The sequence below is a fragment of the Pleurodeles waltl genome, chromosome 6, assembly GCF_031143425.1.
Source record: "Pleurodeles waltl isolate 20211129_DDA chromosome 6, aPleWal1.hap1.20221129, whole genome shotgun sequence".
NCBI classification, from domain to species: Eukaryota; Metazoa; Chordata; class Amphibia; order Caudata; family Salamandridae; genus Pleurodeles; species Pleurodeles waltl.
Window position 1 is genome coordinate 571,077,223 of NC_090445.1, and position 17,452 is coordinate 571,094,674.

The 17,452-nt window shown below is 45.1% G+C and overlaps 1 protein-coding gene across 1 annotated transcript in view; it reads left to right on the plus strand.

The window, feature by feature from the left end:
* The first annotated feature begins 804 nt into the window (after window positions 1–804).
* Window positions 805–17,452, plus strand: part of TBC1D22B (TBC1 domain family member 22B) — a 370,468-nt gene continuing 353,820 nt past the window's right edge. Inside the window, exon 1 of the mRNA XM_069238752.1 lies at window positions 805–989. Coding sequence (XP_069094853.1) covers window positions 934–989 — 56 coding nt within the window. The 5' untranslated portion in view covers window positions 805–933. The remainder of the gene's footprint in view (window positions 990–17,452) is intronic.

The following is a 17,452-nucleotide window of genomic DNA, read 5'->3' on the forward strand; positions in this document are numbered from 1 at the left end:
CGTCTTAACACAACAGCATTCCTCTCACTGTCTCCAATGATTCCATTAAGCTGCTTGTAATCATTTTTTAAATCGATGCAGATACCATTTTACACCCTATTATCCCCTTTTGTTCCCTATTTCCCTCCTAGCCCCTGCTGTCATACAAGGACAACCCTATCCACCACACCAATAATATGGCAGCAGCGAAATGGAGCCAAGTTGTGAATGTATCAGAATAGTTATGGAGTTGTTTGTGTTCACAGGTCAGTCACTGCTTTAATGTAATCACCTTGTGACTGACTTGCGAACACAAAATGGGCCCTTGCTACCTCGTATCATTCACCGGCAGCAGAGAAGACACCAAATTTCTATCCGCCCAAAGTCCTGTCCGAGCAAGGGTCGGCTCTGTCCAAGGCTAAGCTTTCCCAGTAGATTTCTTGACTCGCCCAGCTCTACTTATTAATAGGTCTGTAAACGGAAACCAACCTCACTACAAAGCTCATGAGCGAAAAAGAGTGTAAAGAGTAAGAGTAAAAAGTTGACCGCAGGTTCTTGACTGTTACTGGTTCCGTAGCCTTTCATCCCCCTCAGAATTGATGGCTGGGTGAGGTGTTTATGCCGTTACGCCGCTTAGTTAACAGTATGACGGGGGAGTTTGCCTGTGACTCTACGGGCGATTGGATTATTTTGGTTCATTTGCGTTTGTCAGACACAGGAACAGTTCCTTTCACCTGCCAAGCCACGACGTCAGAGATGTGCTTTGACCTTACACTATCGCGCGTTTGGATTGGTTGAGAAAGGCTGTTCCAAGCGTAGCAGCCAATGGCTTGTTTTCTGACGTCCGGATCCAGGATGGAGGCGCTGGAGCCCGGGTCCTGTGGGTGAGGAGGAACCGGTGAAAGTGGGGGGCAGTAACGGGGTTCCCGTAGGTGCCGGCCCGGGCTCCGCAATATGGCAGCCGACAGCAGCAGGCAGTTTTGGAAGCGGAGCGCCAAGCTGCCCGGGAGGTGAGAGAGAGAAGAAGCGATGCGGGCCTAGCTTGGGAAATAGGGCAGTGGAGAGGTTAGAAGAGACTGAGAGTTTTGTTTTTTGGATGGCGAGGGAGACACCGACGAGAAATTGTCAGTGTGTTGGTGGGTGGTTTCAGGAAGAAGTATGGGACCGTAATCTTTGTGTTGTATTCTGGAAGTGGAAAACTAAAGAACTCATTTTAGGGGTGCTGGACACCGGAAATAAATTCTTAAATTGGTGGGGTGGGGGGGGGTTGACAGATAATGTGGGAGGCGATATTGATGAGCACTTAGTTGTGGTGAGTATTACATGTCATGTATTGGTGGAAGTGGAAAGGTATACGGTGATAAGTGGTGTGAACATGGTCCTGTTGTATAGGCAGGGCCACTCGAATTATTTGACAGGGAGGATTAAATCATGTGACAGGGTTGACTAAACATGTGGCAAGAAAATGCAAATTATATGGTGTAATGTGACACAATCTGACAATTGCTTCATTATTTTGTCTTTTTCTAGACACGTTATCTGTATAACGGTTCAATTAACACGCATATTAAGCAATCGAATTGGTGACCAATTGACTTTTGTCGCGGCAACAATTGTTATTGCATTTTAATAAATTTTGATCAGTTTGAGCTAGAATTTTTTTTTGTTGGTTAAACAGATGAGGGACAACGTGGCAAATCCATAACAATGTAGAAAACACAGAATCACATAATTCCATTGACCCTGTGTATAAGTGCAGAGAAGGAGAAACTGGGTATTTTTTGTTTAGAGTTTTTAACTTTGGAAAAGAGGGGCGAGGGGTCTATTGGTTCTAGGAGCTATTCTTGAACTAGATCCGGTCTGGCCTCAGTGAAATGTGCTGGCTTTCTTCTGTTGCAATTAGTTTACAGTGGGATACACGGCGGCACCTGCGCTTTGCCTATCTGTTCAGAACAGCAATCTGCAGTGCTTAGTGTTAAGAACAGCAATCTGCAGAGACGACTGTGAGGTCTCCTACTTTCATTTCCTGCTGACTCCCTGCACATATGTATCATCTGAAGAGGCACAGATACTACTTTTGGTCGTCTCTCATCCTGAATGGAGCTTGTTGGAGCTCAACACCTTAATGCCACTGTTGTTGAGGAAACAGAGATTCGACTTGTCACTTAACATATGCTTGAGCTGAACTATGATGTGAAGGCAGATTTGAGTTTTCCAAACTCTGCATATAAGTGATATGCACACACACTAAGATTGTAAGTTAAATCAGTCTTCATGATAACAATTTGTGTGTTTTTTTTTTTTTTTTACCAAGATTTAGTTGCGTTTAGTTATATTTAAACATTGGTACTCATAAGAAATACTCGCAATCAAGAGTGTGCCCATTAATTACCTTGGTAACATCCTTAAATTAGTCGATACAATAAATTGTCACAACAAATAACTTTGAGAAACTGCTACCTCAGATAGTGAGCATGTTATAAAGTTAGGTGTTCTTGCATGGGATTTTTGATGCATCAACTGGAGATTAAATTAGGGGAAGACAAGGGGAGGGGAATAGAGTATGGGCTGTGCTAGAGAGGGAACGAGTCTATTTAGACAGTAATGCCCTCTCACAATATGAACCATTGGGGATGCTGGCAGAGCGTTAAGTGGTCAGGTTGAGGGTAGAGGGTAGAGAGCCAATAGTTTGAACAGTTACCTATATACATGAAATGAAGTTGATTTGTGGTAAGTGTAATATAGGTTAAGGTAGTTGTTAAGCGCTCAAGAAGTGTGTCTCAATCGGTTTCAAGGGGATGCTTCTGGAGCCCTCTAGCCTCTTTCCTATGCAGCACAGAGCCCTTCGTAGCAACCCATTTGAGGAGATAACGAGATCAAGCAGACAGAGAGGATGGGGCTGGGGACTTCCATTGGAATGTACTTGTTTGCTTAGCTAGTATGAGGGCTACATTCACTTATCTTGTAGCTGCGTTGTCTTTGTGGAACGCTAATGAATTATCGGTGCTGCTAAGGATCAGTCTTGCACGATTGGTTTAACTGTGATAGTAAATAGGATGTTTAGTTTGTAGGTCCAGAAGGGCATAACGAATGGGACATGACCAGAGCATGTGGAGGAAATCTGCAACCTTGGCAGAGTATCAATGGCTAGATCCAGGTGCACGGGAGAAATTTTGACTAGAGCAAATGAAAGATACGCTCTGTGCGGTGTACAACGTTGTATCAACTTGAATTTCGCACTACAGCATATGCTAAGTGGAAGCTTAAGGACCTGCATCCGCTCCTTGTCACGGAGTGCTCTGCATACATCATCCTTTCATCTACCTCTCTAAGGGGTGAGTGTAGTGGGGCAAGGGGTAATAGGGTTCTGTGGAACGGAGCCTAGCAAGATGTCGACGGCCTTGGCTCATGGTGTATAGGGTTTGAACAAGCGAGTGTGATTCCAGGGGTCAAAGTGGGTCATGCCACTTGGAGGGCATGACGTACAGTGTTGTAGTGAAGAAACGTGCCCATCTGGAGGTCGAATTTGTCAGTAAGTTCCTCGGAGGAGAGCCAGTGTTCATCGTCATGGAGGCCACCTATGGGCACTATAATCTATTTGCTCCAAGTTCGAAGGTGGCTAGAATTTAAGTGGCCACTAGAGGTCGGGAGACCCGAAGAGGGATTGACCGGGCCAATGGAATCTGATTTGTAAGATTAAAGGCACATGAAGAACGTTACAGAGTCACTCATAGAAGTTTGGGTTCATGCTGATAATGCTGGGCACTAACAATCAAGAGGGTGTTCAGGTCTTTGAGCGGTAGGGTGGGACTGAGAGGCAGTCTCTGAGAGAGAGCTAGAGAAAAAGGGCAAGAGCGAGAGAAGCCAGAAATCATCTACTCAGTTAATGGAACTAAGCAGCAAAATATTAAGAGTTCAAAGTGTGGGATAGATGGAATGGTGCCCAGTCTGCTTACCTTTGTTGGGAAGTCGAAGTTTAGCAAGCACCACTTTTCTTCTACCTGTGTGCTAATTAAGTTTGCCCAGCAGTTGAAATAATCATAAAAAATATTGGACTAAGGGCAAAATGTAAAAATAGTAATGGAGGTGAGGGAGGACCACCATCTTGGAAAGAGCAATCCACTCAATCGTAGCCAGTGTCTTCCACAGTGAAATTTTTGGGGGAGGTGAATGTAACTGCCCTAGTTAAGTTGCACTCTAAAATATCATTATTGGCATGGCATATTCTGGTGTCCAGCTAACTGAAACTTGGGATAACAAAAGATTGCGGAAAAAAACAGTAGGTTTTACAGCTCTTTGATGCTGGTTCATAACCCACTGAGCCTATTGTAAGTGGTGATTTGCGGCTGACAGTGAGGTTCATTGCAGGTAAACCACTTAGATGACCACTTAAAATGCAAATCTGTGACCTGCATGTCTCACGTTGTTCTTTGCAGTAGGCAAATGAACCCTCCATGCTATTTTATGACGAGTCAAACTTGTGAATAGACTGCACACAGGCTTTTTCAGAAATTGCATAAACGCCCACAGATATCTTACTGTTTTTATATCCAGTGAGTTGCTGGTCACACATAGATCTCTGTAGCAGATACTTTAACCCACAATATTTTGTGAAGTGCAGGTTGTTTGTGACCAATTAAGCAAGCCAGAATAGATTTGCTGTTACATGTGCCCTTATGGCCATGTTCTTTGGGGCTGAGTTTAAAAAAAAAAAAAGTGTATGTTCAGTCTTTGTTCTCCGTGCCTTCGCTCTCGTGATTCCGACCCTACTGTGTTGCCGTCTTTTTAGCCACAATTTATGGCATCCCAGAGTATTTATTCTATTTTCAGTGCTCTTTTAAAAAATGTTGTAATTTAAGATTACTGAGATCCTTCAACATATTTGTTTCCCTTAAATGTAACTTCACTTGCGAAATCCATCAATACTTGATTTTCCCTTTGCTGTTCTACTTGTTTTATCTTTATTTAGTCCAGTAAATACATGCAAATACTGGTACTCATTTATAAAGGTCCAATAGGTCCGTGTTGCATTTTCTCTTGTAAAACAAAGCAACTGACTGTAGAAAGATGTAACCTTAGTATCTGCATTGCATGGGCTCATTAATCCCCTGATGTACTGACTATGTAAACTTACTCTGTATCCCATAAAATCACAGGTACAGTTTCGGTTTTCTTTGCCTATATTGTACTTCAATCTTTGTAATGTGAGGTTCTCAGTGCCCTCTGAAGCCATGTTTGCTCATTGAAAAAGTGCACTCCCTTGAGTTTCTGTGATGTTATGTTTCCATATTTTATTCCAAATTGGATTTTTGCTGTTGTACATAAGACACATTAAAATGCTTAGCTAAATCCCCCCCTCCTTGGAAGCGAGAGGAGCTGCCAGACCTATCTTTAGAGTTCAAGTAGCTATTAACTTCAGGCTTTTAGCTCCTTTCCTTCTTTCTCTTCTTCTCAGGGGTATCATCCTCAAGACTCTCACTGTACTTGGGCATGTAAAAAGTCTATTGTCTGTTTAGAAAAAAAACACTAGAGGTAACAATATTTCTGTCTGCCCCAACCCACTAATCAGTGATCGTTAGGGTGTGTTGGCTTCTCTCCATTTAAAGAAGAGTGTTTGGTTTTGTTTAAAAATAAGAGTAGAGTCAATATCAGACTCTTGTTCACCCCCCCTCCCCCAACTCTTATTTGATACCATTGAATGTATTCTCTTTTTGGGGAAGTGACTCCTCCTAATTTGTCATATGCCTAAAAGACAGTAGACCATACATTCTCATTGTTTAGGACAATGCCATAGGATGTAAGTCATGTTGCCCCTATTTTCCACACTGTCTCCAGATCCTGGGTAGAATGTTTTTATTCTGAAACTTATGTATGACTTTCCTGCTTGCCTCAATGCTGTCTCCACTTTAAGCTTCAATTCCTGTCTCTTTCATTGTGTGTCCCCATTCCTGATCAGAAATTGTGAGGCTCAACTCTTTGTCCTACTCAATTCGGAAGTGTTTCCTCTCTTGTTCTCCTTTGATTTGATGATTTTGGGCATTTTGGATATTATGTGTCTGCCACTAATGGATGCAATAGTTTTTCAAACTCAGTAATTTTGTTGCCCCTGCTTTCATAGGATTATTCGGGACCCAGAGTCTTAGCTGGATATATCTAAATCTCTCTTCCTTCACCAACCAAATTCCTATTTTATTTGTTTGAAGGAATTTACCTTGTCCATATCGAGATGTCACCAAGTTTGTCACACATAATGTCTAGCCACTTCTTAGAGGCTCCTCTGTTTAATCCTGGTAGAAACGTTGAGTTGACAATCAGTTGGATGTACATGGAGAGGTAGCTTGGCAGTCCTTTTTTGCTCGTGTGTGTACTCAACCTGTTGGGTGGAATGAGAAATTTCCTAGCTATCGTAACAGAAAGTTTCAATTCTATTAAGGACAAGGAGGCGAGGATTAGGCTGTTCTTTCTTCACTTTTAATTTCCAACAGCAGCTTTAACAAGAAATCAAACATTCAACTACTTTTCGTAATAGACATCAGAAAAGTAAGAAAACAACATCAACAAAGGACTTCCTTTCCAACCAGTCGGCAGCCGACCAACGTCTGACAAGCCCAGCTCCAGGTCCTCGCTTCCTTTTTCTTCCTGCAATCACTATCCAGGTTGAATTGCGTCACTCCTGTTTATAAGTTTCCGTACCTGTCAAGAATTGAATGGTTAACATTAAGCCGTACTGACATATTGTCTGAACTAAAGCATGCCAAACCGTAACATTTTCAACATAACAGATTTAGAAACAACCATACATCCGCATAAATATAACAACAACTTTAGAAACCATCAAATTTTGAGGCTATAGAACTTACAAGACAATCTACCCACCTGAAATGGGGCAGGTCCTTGAAGCAAGAGGAAAGGGAGGGGCTAATCCTTGTCCCGTGTCCTTAATAGAATTGAAACTTTCCATTACGATAGCTTGGAAATTTTTCATTCTATGTCAGGACTTGAGGCAAGGATTAGGCTAGTTTAAAGCTTATCGACCACTAGCGAGGCCACTGATTGAATTGGTCTAAAATAAAAGCTCTTGAAGGTGGAATCCGAGGACCAGTCAGCTGCCCTAAGGGTATCTTCCAAACGCTCCCCCAAAGTCCAAGCCTTAGATGCCATTGCGCGTTGTGCAGAATGAGCCCCCAAAATAGATATATCTATTCCAGCTTCACTCATCGCCCATCTAACTCACCTAGCGATCGTAGGAGACGTTACCGCTTTTTAAGGCTTTGTTAAAGCAATGAGAAGCTGATTTTCTCCGTGTGGCCTGAGGTCATTAGTCATGGCTTCATAAGCCTTAATCGCTTTGACTGCACATAATTGAGGAGCTTTGGGAAACCGCGGGTAAGAGATCACACAAGAGTTAGATTTAGTACATCTATGAATATGAAATATGACCCCGTCCAGAGTAAACACTCTACCTGTCAAATCTAATGCCCTGACATCCAAGACCCTAGGACAGGATAGAAGGCACAGTAGAGTCACAAATATAGCTGTGAGTTGTTTCCTAGAAAGGTATTTATTTGAAGGCCAATCCTGGAAAAGAGTCAAAACCCTATTAACATCCCAGAGGGAGGAGTACCGAGGTTGTGGGGGCAAAAGTTTGCAGACCATAGGGTGTTGTCCTGCAGGAGAACCTTCAATTGGGCAGTGACCCACCGATATGGCAGAATGGAAGGTGTTTATCGATATATAGGCCATCCCCTCTGAAGCGAGGGATGCCAGAAAATTAATTATATGGACACCGCCTGCCCCCATGGGATCCAAGCGTCGTTGAAGACACCAACCCAACTAACGTTCCCATGCAGACTTATACCTCTTGTCAGTACTCTCCGACCATGCTCTGGCAAGAAAGGCTGCAGCCAATGGCAAAAGCCCTGGGATTTTCCAACGTTCCCAGTAATCCTTCAAGCCATCAAGCTGAGACCACCGACGGACTGAGAAGGAGATCTTGAAGCAGGGATAGATGGATTGGAAAAGCCCAAGAAAGTTCCATCGGAACTGGAAAGCAGGCTTGAGATTTCCATATCGGCGTGACCACCGTCCTATCTGCCTGCAGTCTCCGGAGTTGGGATAATACTCTCATTATCATTGCGAAGGGGGAAAGCGTAACCCTGCTTTTGGGCCCAATCCTGGAGGAACGTGTCTGTGGCTACCGCCCCTGGATCCGGTCTCCAACTGCAATACCTTTTGAGTTGGTGATCCAGATTAGATACGAAAAACATCCCCCGAGAAGGAACCCCATCTGACCTGGATCGCTTGGAACACACGTACATGCAGTTTCCATAGGCTTGCGTCGTGCCAATGACGAGAGTGCCAATCTGCTACCTGATTGGAGACTCCCGGGAGGTGTTCGGCAACCACCGAAATCTGGTGGGTGAGACAGTACTCCCAGAATGATCTCGCCAGAGCAGACAGAGCCCTTGAGCGGGTGCACCCCAGATGATTGATGTAACAAACGGTCGCCACATTGTCCATTTTCAGTAGGACACAGCATTTCAATTTGTCTTTCGTTCAGCACCGCACTGCAAAAGAACCCGCCATGAGTTCCAACGATTGATGTGAATGGAGTGTTGTCTGAAGACCACACTCCGCCTATGGGAAATTCCCCACACCGCGCTCTCCAACCCAAGGTGCTGGTGTCAGATTCGATAACCAAATCCGGTTGAGAACCGAAAATGGCACGCCTCCATGTGAGAAATCCACCATTGGAGTTCCTACTTGGCCTCGCCTGATAGGGAGACCACTTGAGAATAAGTGAGGCCCTCTGCAGATGGGAAACCTTTAGTTGTTGAAAGGCCCGATAGTGGAGTGGACCTGGTAAAATCACCTGGATGGATGAGGAAAGCAGGCCTACAATGTGAGCCAGATTGCGAAGAGAAGTTGTCCCTTTGCTCAGAGTCCGTCTGAGTCCGTGCCGAATCTTGGTCAGCTTGCGGGTCGGGAGACTGAGTGTGGCTTTGACAGAATCCACAACAAAACCCAGAAATTGGAGACATTGGGTTGGAATGAAAACTGATTTTGTCTCGTTGATAACAAAACCTAGGGATTCTGAGAGATGAATGGACGAACGACTGGAGGTGAAAAGAGACGTCGAGGACATTGATCCATCAGGAGAATATTGTCGAGGTATATTATAAGCCTGATACCTCTGGAACGAAGAAACTCCATTACTGGACGAAGGAGCTTGGTGAAACACCAAGGAGCGGAGAAGAGGCCGAACGGAAAATAGGAGAATTCGAACGTCTGCCCTCTCCATTGAAATTGAAGGAAACGACGGTGAGGCGGAAAGATGGGAATCATTAAATAAGCATTCTTGAGATAGAGCCGTACTATCCAGTCGTTGACTTGGAGGAGGTCTCGAGGAAGGTGATGCTCTCCATTTTGAAATGTCGAAACACTACCCACTCGTTGAATTCTTTCAGATAGATGACTGGGCGATAGCCTCAGTCTCTTTTCTGGACCAATAAGGTGTTGCTGACGAACCTCGAGGGATGGAGAAAGGTGAGAAGGATAGCTCGCTTCTCCAAGAAATTGGAGATTTCAGCATCGACAAGACGCATCTGAGTCGAAGAAAAAAATCAATTGGCGAGGCTTTCCTACCTGTACGGGGGACTCGTAAAACTCTATGCGGAACCCTTTTATGGTCTGTAGAACCCATGCGTCAGAAGTAAGATTTGCCTAATTGCAATAAAAAAGCGTTAGTCTGCCCCACAAAGCATATCCCACAGCGGGAGAAAGACTCACCTGGTTGGGTGTTGAAGGTGTGGGGTTGCCTCTCTCGGAGATCCTCGGGGCCTGGAGAAACGGCGAGTCGGGTAGAAAGACCCAAATCAAGAGGAGTCCTGCCATTGCCCTTGTTCTCTAGGGGCATTCTGGGTGGCATGGCCAATTGAGCGCCCCCTTCCTCGATTGGCCAAGGTGAAAACCCGGGACAAAAAAACCTTCTTGATGGAGGTCTGGGCTTTATCCACGGACGTGAAGGTAGAGACAAACCTACTGAGTTCCCTGATGAAGGGCTCGCCAAAGAGGCCGCCTTGGGCGACAGGTCCTGCCTCCGAAGAAACCAGCTCCCCCAACTTGGGATCTCCCTTAATCAGAAGGGACCAGCGTCTTTCCGCAGAAAGAGCATGTAGGAAGTTGGCTCTGTATATACTATCTTAAAGTGAGAGATAGTGTGCACAGAGTCCAAGGGTTCCCCGTAGAGGTTGATAGCGGCAAAATTAGATAATACTAATGCTCTATTTTGTGGTTGTGTGGTCGAGCAGTAGGCTTATCAGAGGGTAGTGTTAAGCATTTGTTGTACACACACAGACAATAAATGAGAACACACACTCAATGACTTAACTCCAGGCCTATAGGTTTTTTATATAGAAAAATATTATTTTCTTAATTTATTTTAGAACCACAAGACTCAAGATTTGAGGTAAGTACATAAAATGCAAGGTACTTCACACAGGTAAGTAGGGAACTTTGATTTAAAACAGGAGTACACATAGTTTAGGTTAAAATGGCAATAAGCTATTTTAAATGTGGACACAGTGCAAAAATCAACAGTTCCTGGGGGAAGTAAGTTTGGTTAAGTTTCTCAGGTAAGTAAAGCACTTAATCTCCTGGGCATAGGCAGCCTACCATTGGGGGTTCAAGGCAACCCAAAAGTCACCTCACCAGCAGCACAGGGCCAGTCAGGTGCAGAGGTCAAAAGAGGGCCCAAAACACTTAGGCGCCTATGGGGAACAGTGGTGCTCTGGTTCCAGCCTGCTGACGGGTAAGTACCTGCGTCCTCGGGGAGCAGACCAGGGGGGTTTTGTAGAACACTGGGACACAAACAAGCACTCAAAACACACCCTCAGTGGCACAGGGGAGGCTGGGTACAGTGTGCTAAGTAGGCGCCGGCATAGGCGTCAGTTTTGCTATTGAAAGTAATGGAGGGACCCGGGGGGGGTAACTTAGGCGATGCAGGCAGGGCTAAGGGGGGCTTCTCGGGCCAGCCACCGACTGGGCTAGGAAGAGGACCACCTGCTGGTCACTCCAGCACTGGAAGGTGGTTCCTCACGGTCCTGGGGACTGCGGTTGCAGTGCTTGGTCCAGGCGTCGGGTTCCTTGTTACCAGGCAATCGCGGTCAGGGGGAGCCTCTGGATCCTCCCTGCAGGCGTCGCTGTGAGAGTGCGGAGGTGTCGACTCAGGTTACTCAGGTCGTTGCCTGGGAGTCCTCTCTGTGGTGTTTGTTCTCTGGAGCTCGAGCCGGGGGCGTCGGGTGCAGAGTGAGACGTTTCACGCTTCCGGAGGGAAGGGAAAGTTCTTTCAAAGTTGCTAAAAAGTTGCAAAGTTGTTGCTGTTTTTGAACAGTGCCGCTGTTCTCTGGAGTTTCTTGGTCCTTCGGGTTCAGGGCAGTACTCTGAGTCCTCAGAGGTTGCTGGTCCCTATCGGATGTGTCACTGTGCAGGTTCTTTGAGTCTGGAGACAGGCCGGTGGAGCTGGGGCCAAGTCAGTTGGTGTCTCCGTCGTCTCTGCAGGGATTTCAGATCAGCAGTCCTTCTTCTTTCTTCAGGATGCAGGAATCTGGGTAAATACTAAATTTAGGGGTGTGTTTAGCTTTGGGGGGCAGTAGCCAATGGCTACTGTCCTGGAGGGTGGCTATACCCTCTTTGTGCCTCCTCCTCATTCCTATTGGGGGAATCCTCAATCTCAAGATGGAGGATTTCTAAAGGCAGGCGTCACCTCAGCTCAGGGCACTTTAGGGACTGTCCTTCTTATTTTCCTCATTATCTCCGCCAGCCTTGCTGCCAAAAGTGGGGGCAGTGGCAGGAGGGGGCGGGTATCTCCACTAGCTGGCATGCCCTGGAGTGCTGTAACAAAAGGCATGAGCCTTTGAGGCTCACCACCAGGTGTTACAGTTCCTGCAGGGGGAGGTGAGAAGCACCTCCACCCAGTACAGGCTTTGTTCTTGGCCACAGGGTGACAAAGGCATTCACCCCATGTGGCCAGAAACTCGTCTTGTTGTGGCAGGCTGGCAGAAACTGGTCAGCCTAGCACTAGGAGTCAGACTGGTATTCAGGAGGCATCTCTAAGATGCCCTCTGGGTGTATTTTACAATAAATCCCACACTGGCATCAGTGTGCATTTATTGTGCTGAGAAGTTTGATACCAAACTTCCCAGATTTCAGTGTAGCCATTATGGAACTGTGGAGTTCGTGTTTGACAAACTCCCAAACCATATACTCTTTATGGCTACCCTCCATTTATAATGTCTAAGGTTTTGCTTAGACACTGTAGGGGCATAGTGCTCATACACTTATGCCCTCACCTATGGTATAGTGCACCCTGCATTAGGGCTGTAAGGCCTGCTAAAGGGGTGACTTACATATGCCACAGGCAGTGAGAGGTGGGCATGGCACTCTCAGGGGAGTGCCATGTCGACTTAGTCAATTTCTCCCCATCAGCACACACAAGCTGTGAGGCAGTGTGCATGTGCTGAGTGAAGGGTCCCAGGGTGGCATAAGACATGCTGCAGCCCTTAGAGACCAACCCTGGCAACAGGGCCCTTGGTTGCAGGGGTACCATTTACAAGGGACTTATCTGTGTGCCAAGGCTGTGCCAATTGTGGGAACAAAGGTACAGTTTAGGGAAAGAACACTGGTGCTGGGGCCTGGTTAGCAGGGTCCCAGCACACTTTCAATCATAACTGGCATCAACAAAAGGCAAAAAGTCATGGGGTAACCATGCCAAGGAAGGCATTTCCTCACAGAACGCAATTAGCATGGCCCAGTAGGATTATCGCCCGCTGGGCCCAGCCTGACAAGGCAGCAGGGGATATGAGGGATCCCGAAACTCTGGCATCCTCCGCCATCCAAGATTTTTGTGAGTGGGCCAACCACGTCCAACAGCTTGCCTTGGGAGGCTCGCCATGACCAGTCGATCCCTTTCTTGTGGTCCTTGATAAACTCCCCAGGAACGTCGCCATGTTGGTGTCAATTTCCGGAGTCAGGGCTACCTTATCCTGTAGAGAGGGGCGAGGACATTCTGCTTTTAGGTGCTTCCAAACTTCTTTAACCAGCGGTTTACGAAGTCGGCTTGCCACATAGACGTCCACCTTGGGAGCCAGTAGCCATTCCGCCGACGGTGGGTGAACCAGATCATCGGGGCCAAGCATATCATCCGTGTGGACCTCATCCGCTGTGGTGCTTTTAGCTGGAAGGGGCACAGGACCCTCTGGATCCAACTCCGTGTCTGAAGAGCGCAGGGAATCAATGAGTTTGTCACAGTGGGAATCTGGATCGTTGGGTTGTTCTAGGCAGGCTTTTTTTGAGGCGTGCAAAGGCATCTCCCCCTGCATGCTTACGTGTCGGTTCTGGGCTTCCTGCGCTTTCCCGAGAAGAAAAGCCTGAGGGTCCAGTGGGGTCCTCAGCCGGCAGGGACAGGGAACATTGAGATTCCATTAACTAAATTTTCTTCTCAAAGGGAGCCATTAGCTGAATGACGACCTTATAGATTGAGGCGTCCATGATGTGACAGAAATTGTTGTCAGTAGGTAGTTAGGATATCTGTTCCTCCTCCACATATCCCCCTGAGGTATCATCCAAACGGCGTTTCTCCGCCATGTCAAATCAATGTGGCCCCCCCGGGCATTGTAGTCACCTGCAGTGACCTGAGGGCAATATGGATGCTGAAAGCAGGATATCACAGTGCTCAAAATTGCACCAAAGTCAGTCGGGACGCACTTCCCCCTGAAATTTCACAGGGAAGAGGCTAAATGCGGCAACTCCGAGGCCTGGACTGCGTCCTTGCAGAGAAAAAGTGAGCCTTACCCCTCGGGTGTCAGGCTCCAGGCTGGCTCCGTAAATTTGACAGCTCCCACTGTTTCTACCATGTGGGGATTATGTAAAAAAAACCTCCTGGAGTGAAAATGGCGAGTGTGTCAGACTATGCAAAACTGACGCACGATCGCCTCCAGGGTTGATCGCGCAAGGTGCAGAATGCCTGGAATGCGCAGGGCAACTAGCGGTTGGAAGACTGCACGGAGCGGAGTTAATAAGAGCCACGAAGGAAACTGCAATGTTCCCACAGCTAGGCAAAGCAATGCGACTTATCTGAAACGGAGCAGTGAAGAAAGAGGAAGAGAGGACGTGGAGTCGGGCTTGTCAGACGTTGGCCGGCTGGTGATTGGTTGGAAAGGAAGTCCTTCGTTGATGTATTTTTCTTACTTTTCTGATGTCTATTGCGAAAAGTAGTTGAATGTTTGATTTCTTGTTAAAGCTACTGTTGGAAAATAAAGTGAAAAAAGAACAGCCTAATCCTCGCCTCCGGTCCTGACATAGAATTCACCATCTTTGAGGTCTGAAAACAACCAGTTTTCAATTTCTTCCTGATCCAGGGTGATTCCTAGAGAGATTGCCTTGGAAATGTAGGATCCAATACTCTACAATATTTTTCAGTTTGGATTCTAGTCCAGTCCTATATATGTAAATATGTGTGTGTGTGTGTATGTATGTATGTGTATATATATATATATATATAAGTTTACATATGGTGAGTTTCTTTATTTTGCCAGAGATGCTCGCTAACTTGGTGGAGAAATTTGGGATAGTTAGTTGCAAGGCAATATCTGATTTGAGGTGTTATTTGTACTCGTAGGTAAGTGATTATGTTTGCTTCACATTTAAAAGTGTTTTCTTTTCTAGCGTCTCAGCACCCAAATTAAGCGCAAAGACCTCTTAAGGTTGAGCTCATAGTCTGAGACCGTGCAAAGTGTAGCCATTTTGCTATTAAATCTGGTATGAAACTCGTGGCATCTAGGATTGATACCAACACATCATATGCAGATATCATATCAATTAATAGGGACTGGGCCAAGCCTCGTCTCCCTTATGACTGATTTCTCTGATGATTATTTGTATCAATGCTTCTGACTATATGGCAAATAGAAATGGTGATGGGGTCAGTCAAATCTTGTGCCTGTTACGTTTTTCTCAGCATCTCTTCCACTTAATTGGACCTTGGTATCAAGGCTGCAGAGCTGACCCATACCATTTTCAAGAAGGGTGCCCCAGAGCCCCCTCTCACATTGTTTATTGGAGGAACCCATATCCCACCCGATAAAAAGCTTTTTCCACATAGTGCAAGAGAAGAACTACTGATTTCTTTAGTTTTGGGACTGCATCTATAATATGAATCATGTTTTGTAGTCTCGCTACAGCCCTCTCAACTGTCTGTCGTGGGACAGAACTGTATACCTTATTCCAGCATCAATTATTGCAGAAGATTGGATGGCTCTCATGTTAATTAGTTGGCAGGAGCTTTTTGGTTTTGCAATCGGTAAACTTGTCATTCTTCTTGCTTGAACAAGGCATTGCCAACAGGTGTGTTTAACCGCCAGTTTGCTGCCTTTGATTGTTTTCTAGTGATCACTAGCAAAACTGCAGCAGAAACGTTAATGATACAACATCAATCTCGACATACGACTATAAACGAGAATTTGCAATGCCTGTCAGTCTCGCTTGTATGGAATGATAAGGAGACTGATTATCTTTGCCAATGCTTGCTTTAGTATGGTCACTGACACTTCTGCCCTCCAACAATCCCAACTAGCTGAGATTGATTATTTTTTCTAAGATGGTGTTAAGTCTCTTTACTAGTATTTTTGTGTACATTTTTAGATTGCTCACTAATGTGATCAGTCTGTAAGACCCACACTACTTGCTGTTTTTGCCTGGTTTAAGCATTACCGAGATCCCTGCCCAGGACTTGGAGTTGGTGATCTTTCATGAGTTGGCAAAGAGGATGAATATTCTAGTCATCAGATCAAGCATTCTAGGACTGTACGTTTCATAAAATTTGAGCACAAAGCATTATTGTCCTGGTGCTCTGGTCGGTGTTAGCGTTCTGTTTGCTCTAATTATTTCTTCTTTTGGTACAAAGCTATCCAGCTCATCTCTCTGGCCAGAGGTATCTTGTTTGTAGTAGTTGATTGGCAATACTCACTTACCAAGGCCCTCTGTCCCTTTCTTGTCCTATAAAGATTGATAAAACTGCTGCAATCTCACAAGGATGTTGAATTGGTTATGTAACATACCACTATTTTCACCCTAATGGCAGTATACCTCGCTCTCAGGTGTGATTCGAGAAGCCTGCCAGATTTGTTGCCTTTCTAATCATAAAGTTGTCTTAGTTTGGCCAAGGCATACTCTGCCTCGTTTAGATCTAGCATCGAAAGTTGGTCTCTCAGATCAATTACTTTCTTTCAGAAATGTTTCTGATAATTTTTTTTTTTTTTAATCTTCTGCTTTTCTTAAGGTCTTTTACCAGTGTCTTTCTACTAGCCTCACCTCTGTTTCAGTCAGCTACTTTCTACTGTTATAGTGGCACATACTGCCACTTTAAAGCGTCCCCTGTTACTTCTAGTTGTAAAGAACCTGGGTTATTATTCTGTTATATGGTTGCTGCGTGGACCACCAAGTCTTTCAGGATAATGTTGGATATGGACCAAGTATAGGACTTAACTTTCACTTCCCTCATCAATCGGATCTTACATATTATTTGTGGATGGTTTTATAATATGGTGCTCCCATTTTCTACATGCGCAAGCTTACATTATAGCATGTGATCTTACAGTATTATGTACATTTGTGCATCGGTTAAATTAACCAAGGAATAGTGTGCGTAATCTATTTGGCTTGGGCCAAGTCCTTTGCAAGCATTAATTAAACCCACCTAATTTAACCACTGTTCCTCTTTTGGTAGTGGTCACGGCACCCTGTATGTTTAAGATTTATCCAGTTTATCACTCATAATTAAATTCCAGACTCTGCTGATGATTAACAGGGCCTTTTGTGAGTGTTAAAAGTTGTTACATTGTGTGCATAAAGTAGGGCTCTTGCCCTTCGTTTGGAGCAAATACTGCTCTAATGGAGATCACTTGACTCTTTAGGTTACCATTGACCAATAACCATCTCAGATTTATTTCTGTGTGGGTCTCTAACAGCGCCTGATTGCGTCTACACCAATATGTCTACTCCCTTGTCTTTTGGATTTTGTTGAAGCAAAAAACTGGTGTGAAAAGAATTTTTATGTAAGCCTTCAAGTATCTCTGCCAAGGAGATGCATCTCGTGAGTTACTCGCACATCTTGTTGGAGGCGACACTTCATATGTAGCAGCATGATTCATTTGGAGGGGACATTTAGGCCTTGAACATGAAATTACCTCAGAAAGTCTTGTCAGGTCAGCTGTTTGATCAAAGGCCAAAAATTCTGCTTTTTTATCTATTACTCTTGTCCCTTTTTTAGGTCGAAGCCTACCAGACAGCACAGATGTCTGGTTGTTAAAGACGTCTTGGGGACATTCTGAAAGCTAACCTAAGAATGCATTCTGCCCATTGCTTTCCATTGACTCTGTGGTTGGTTTATAACTCACATCTGCTTGCTTTCTACTTG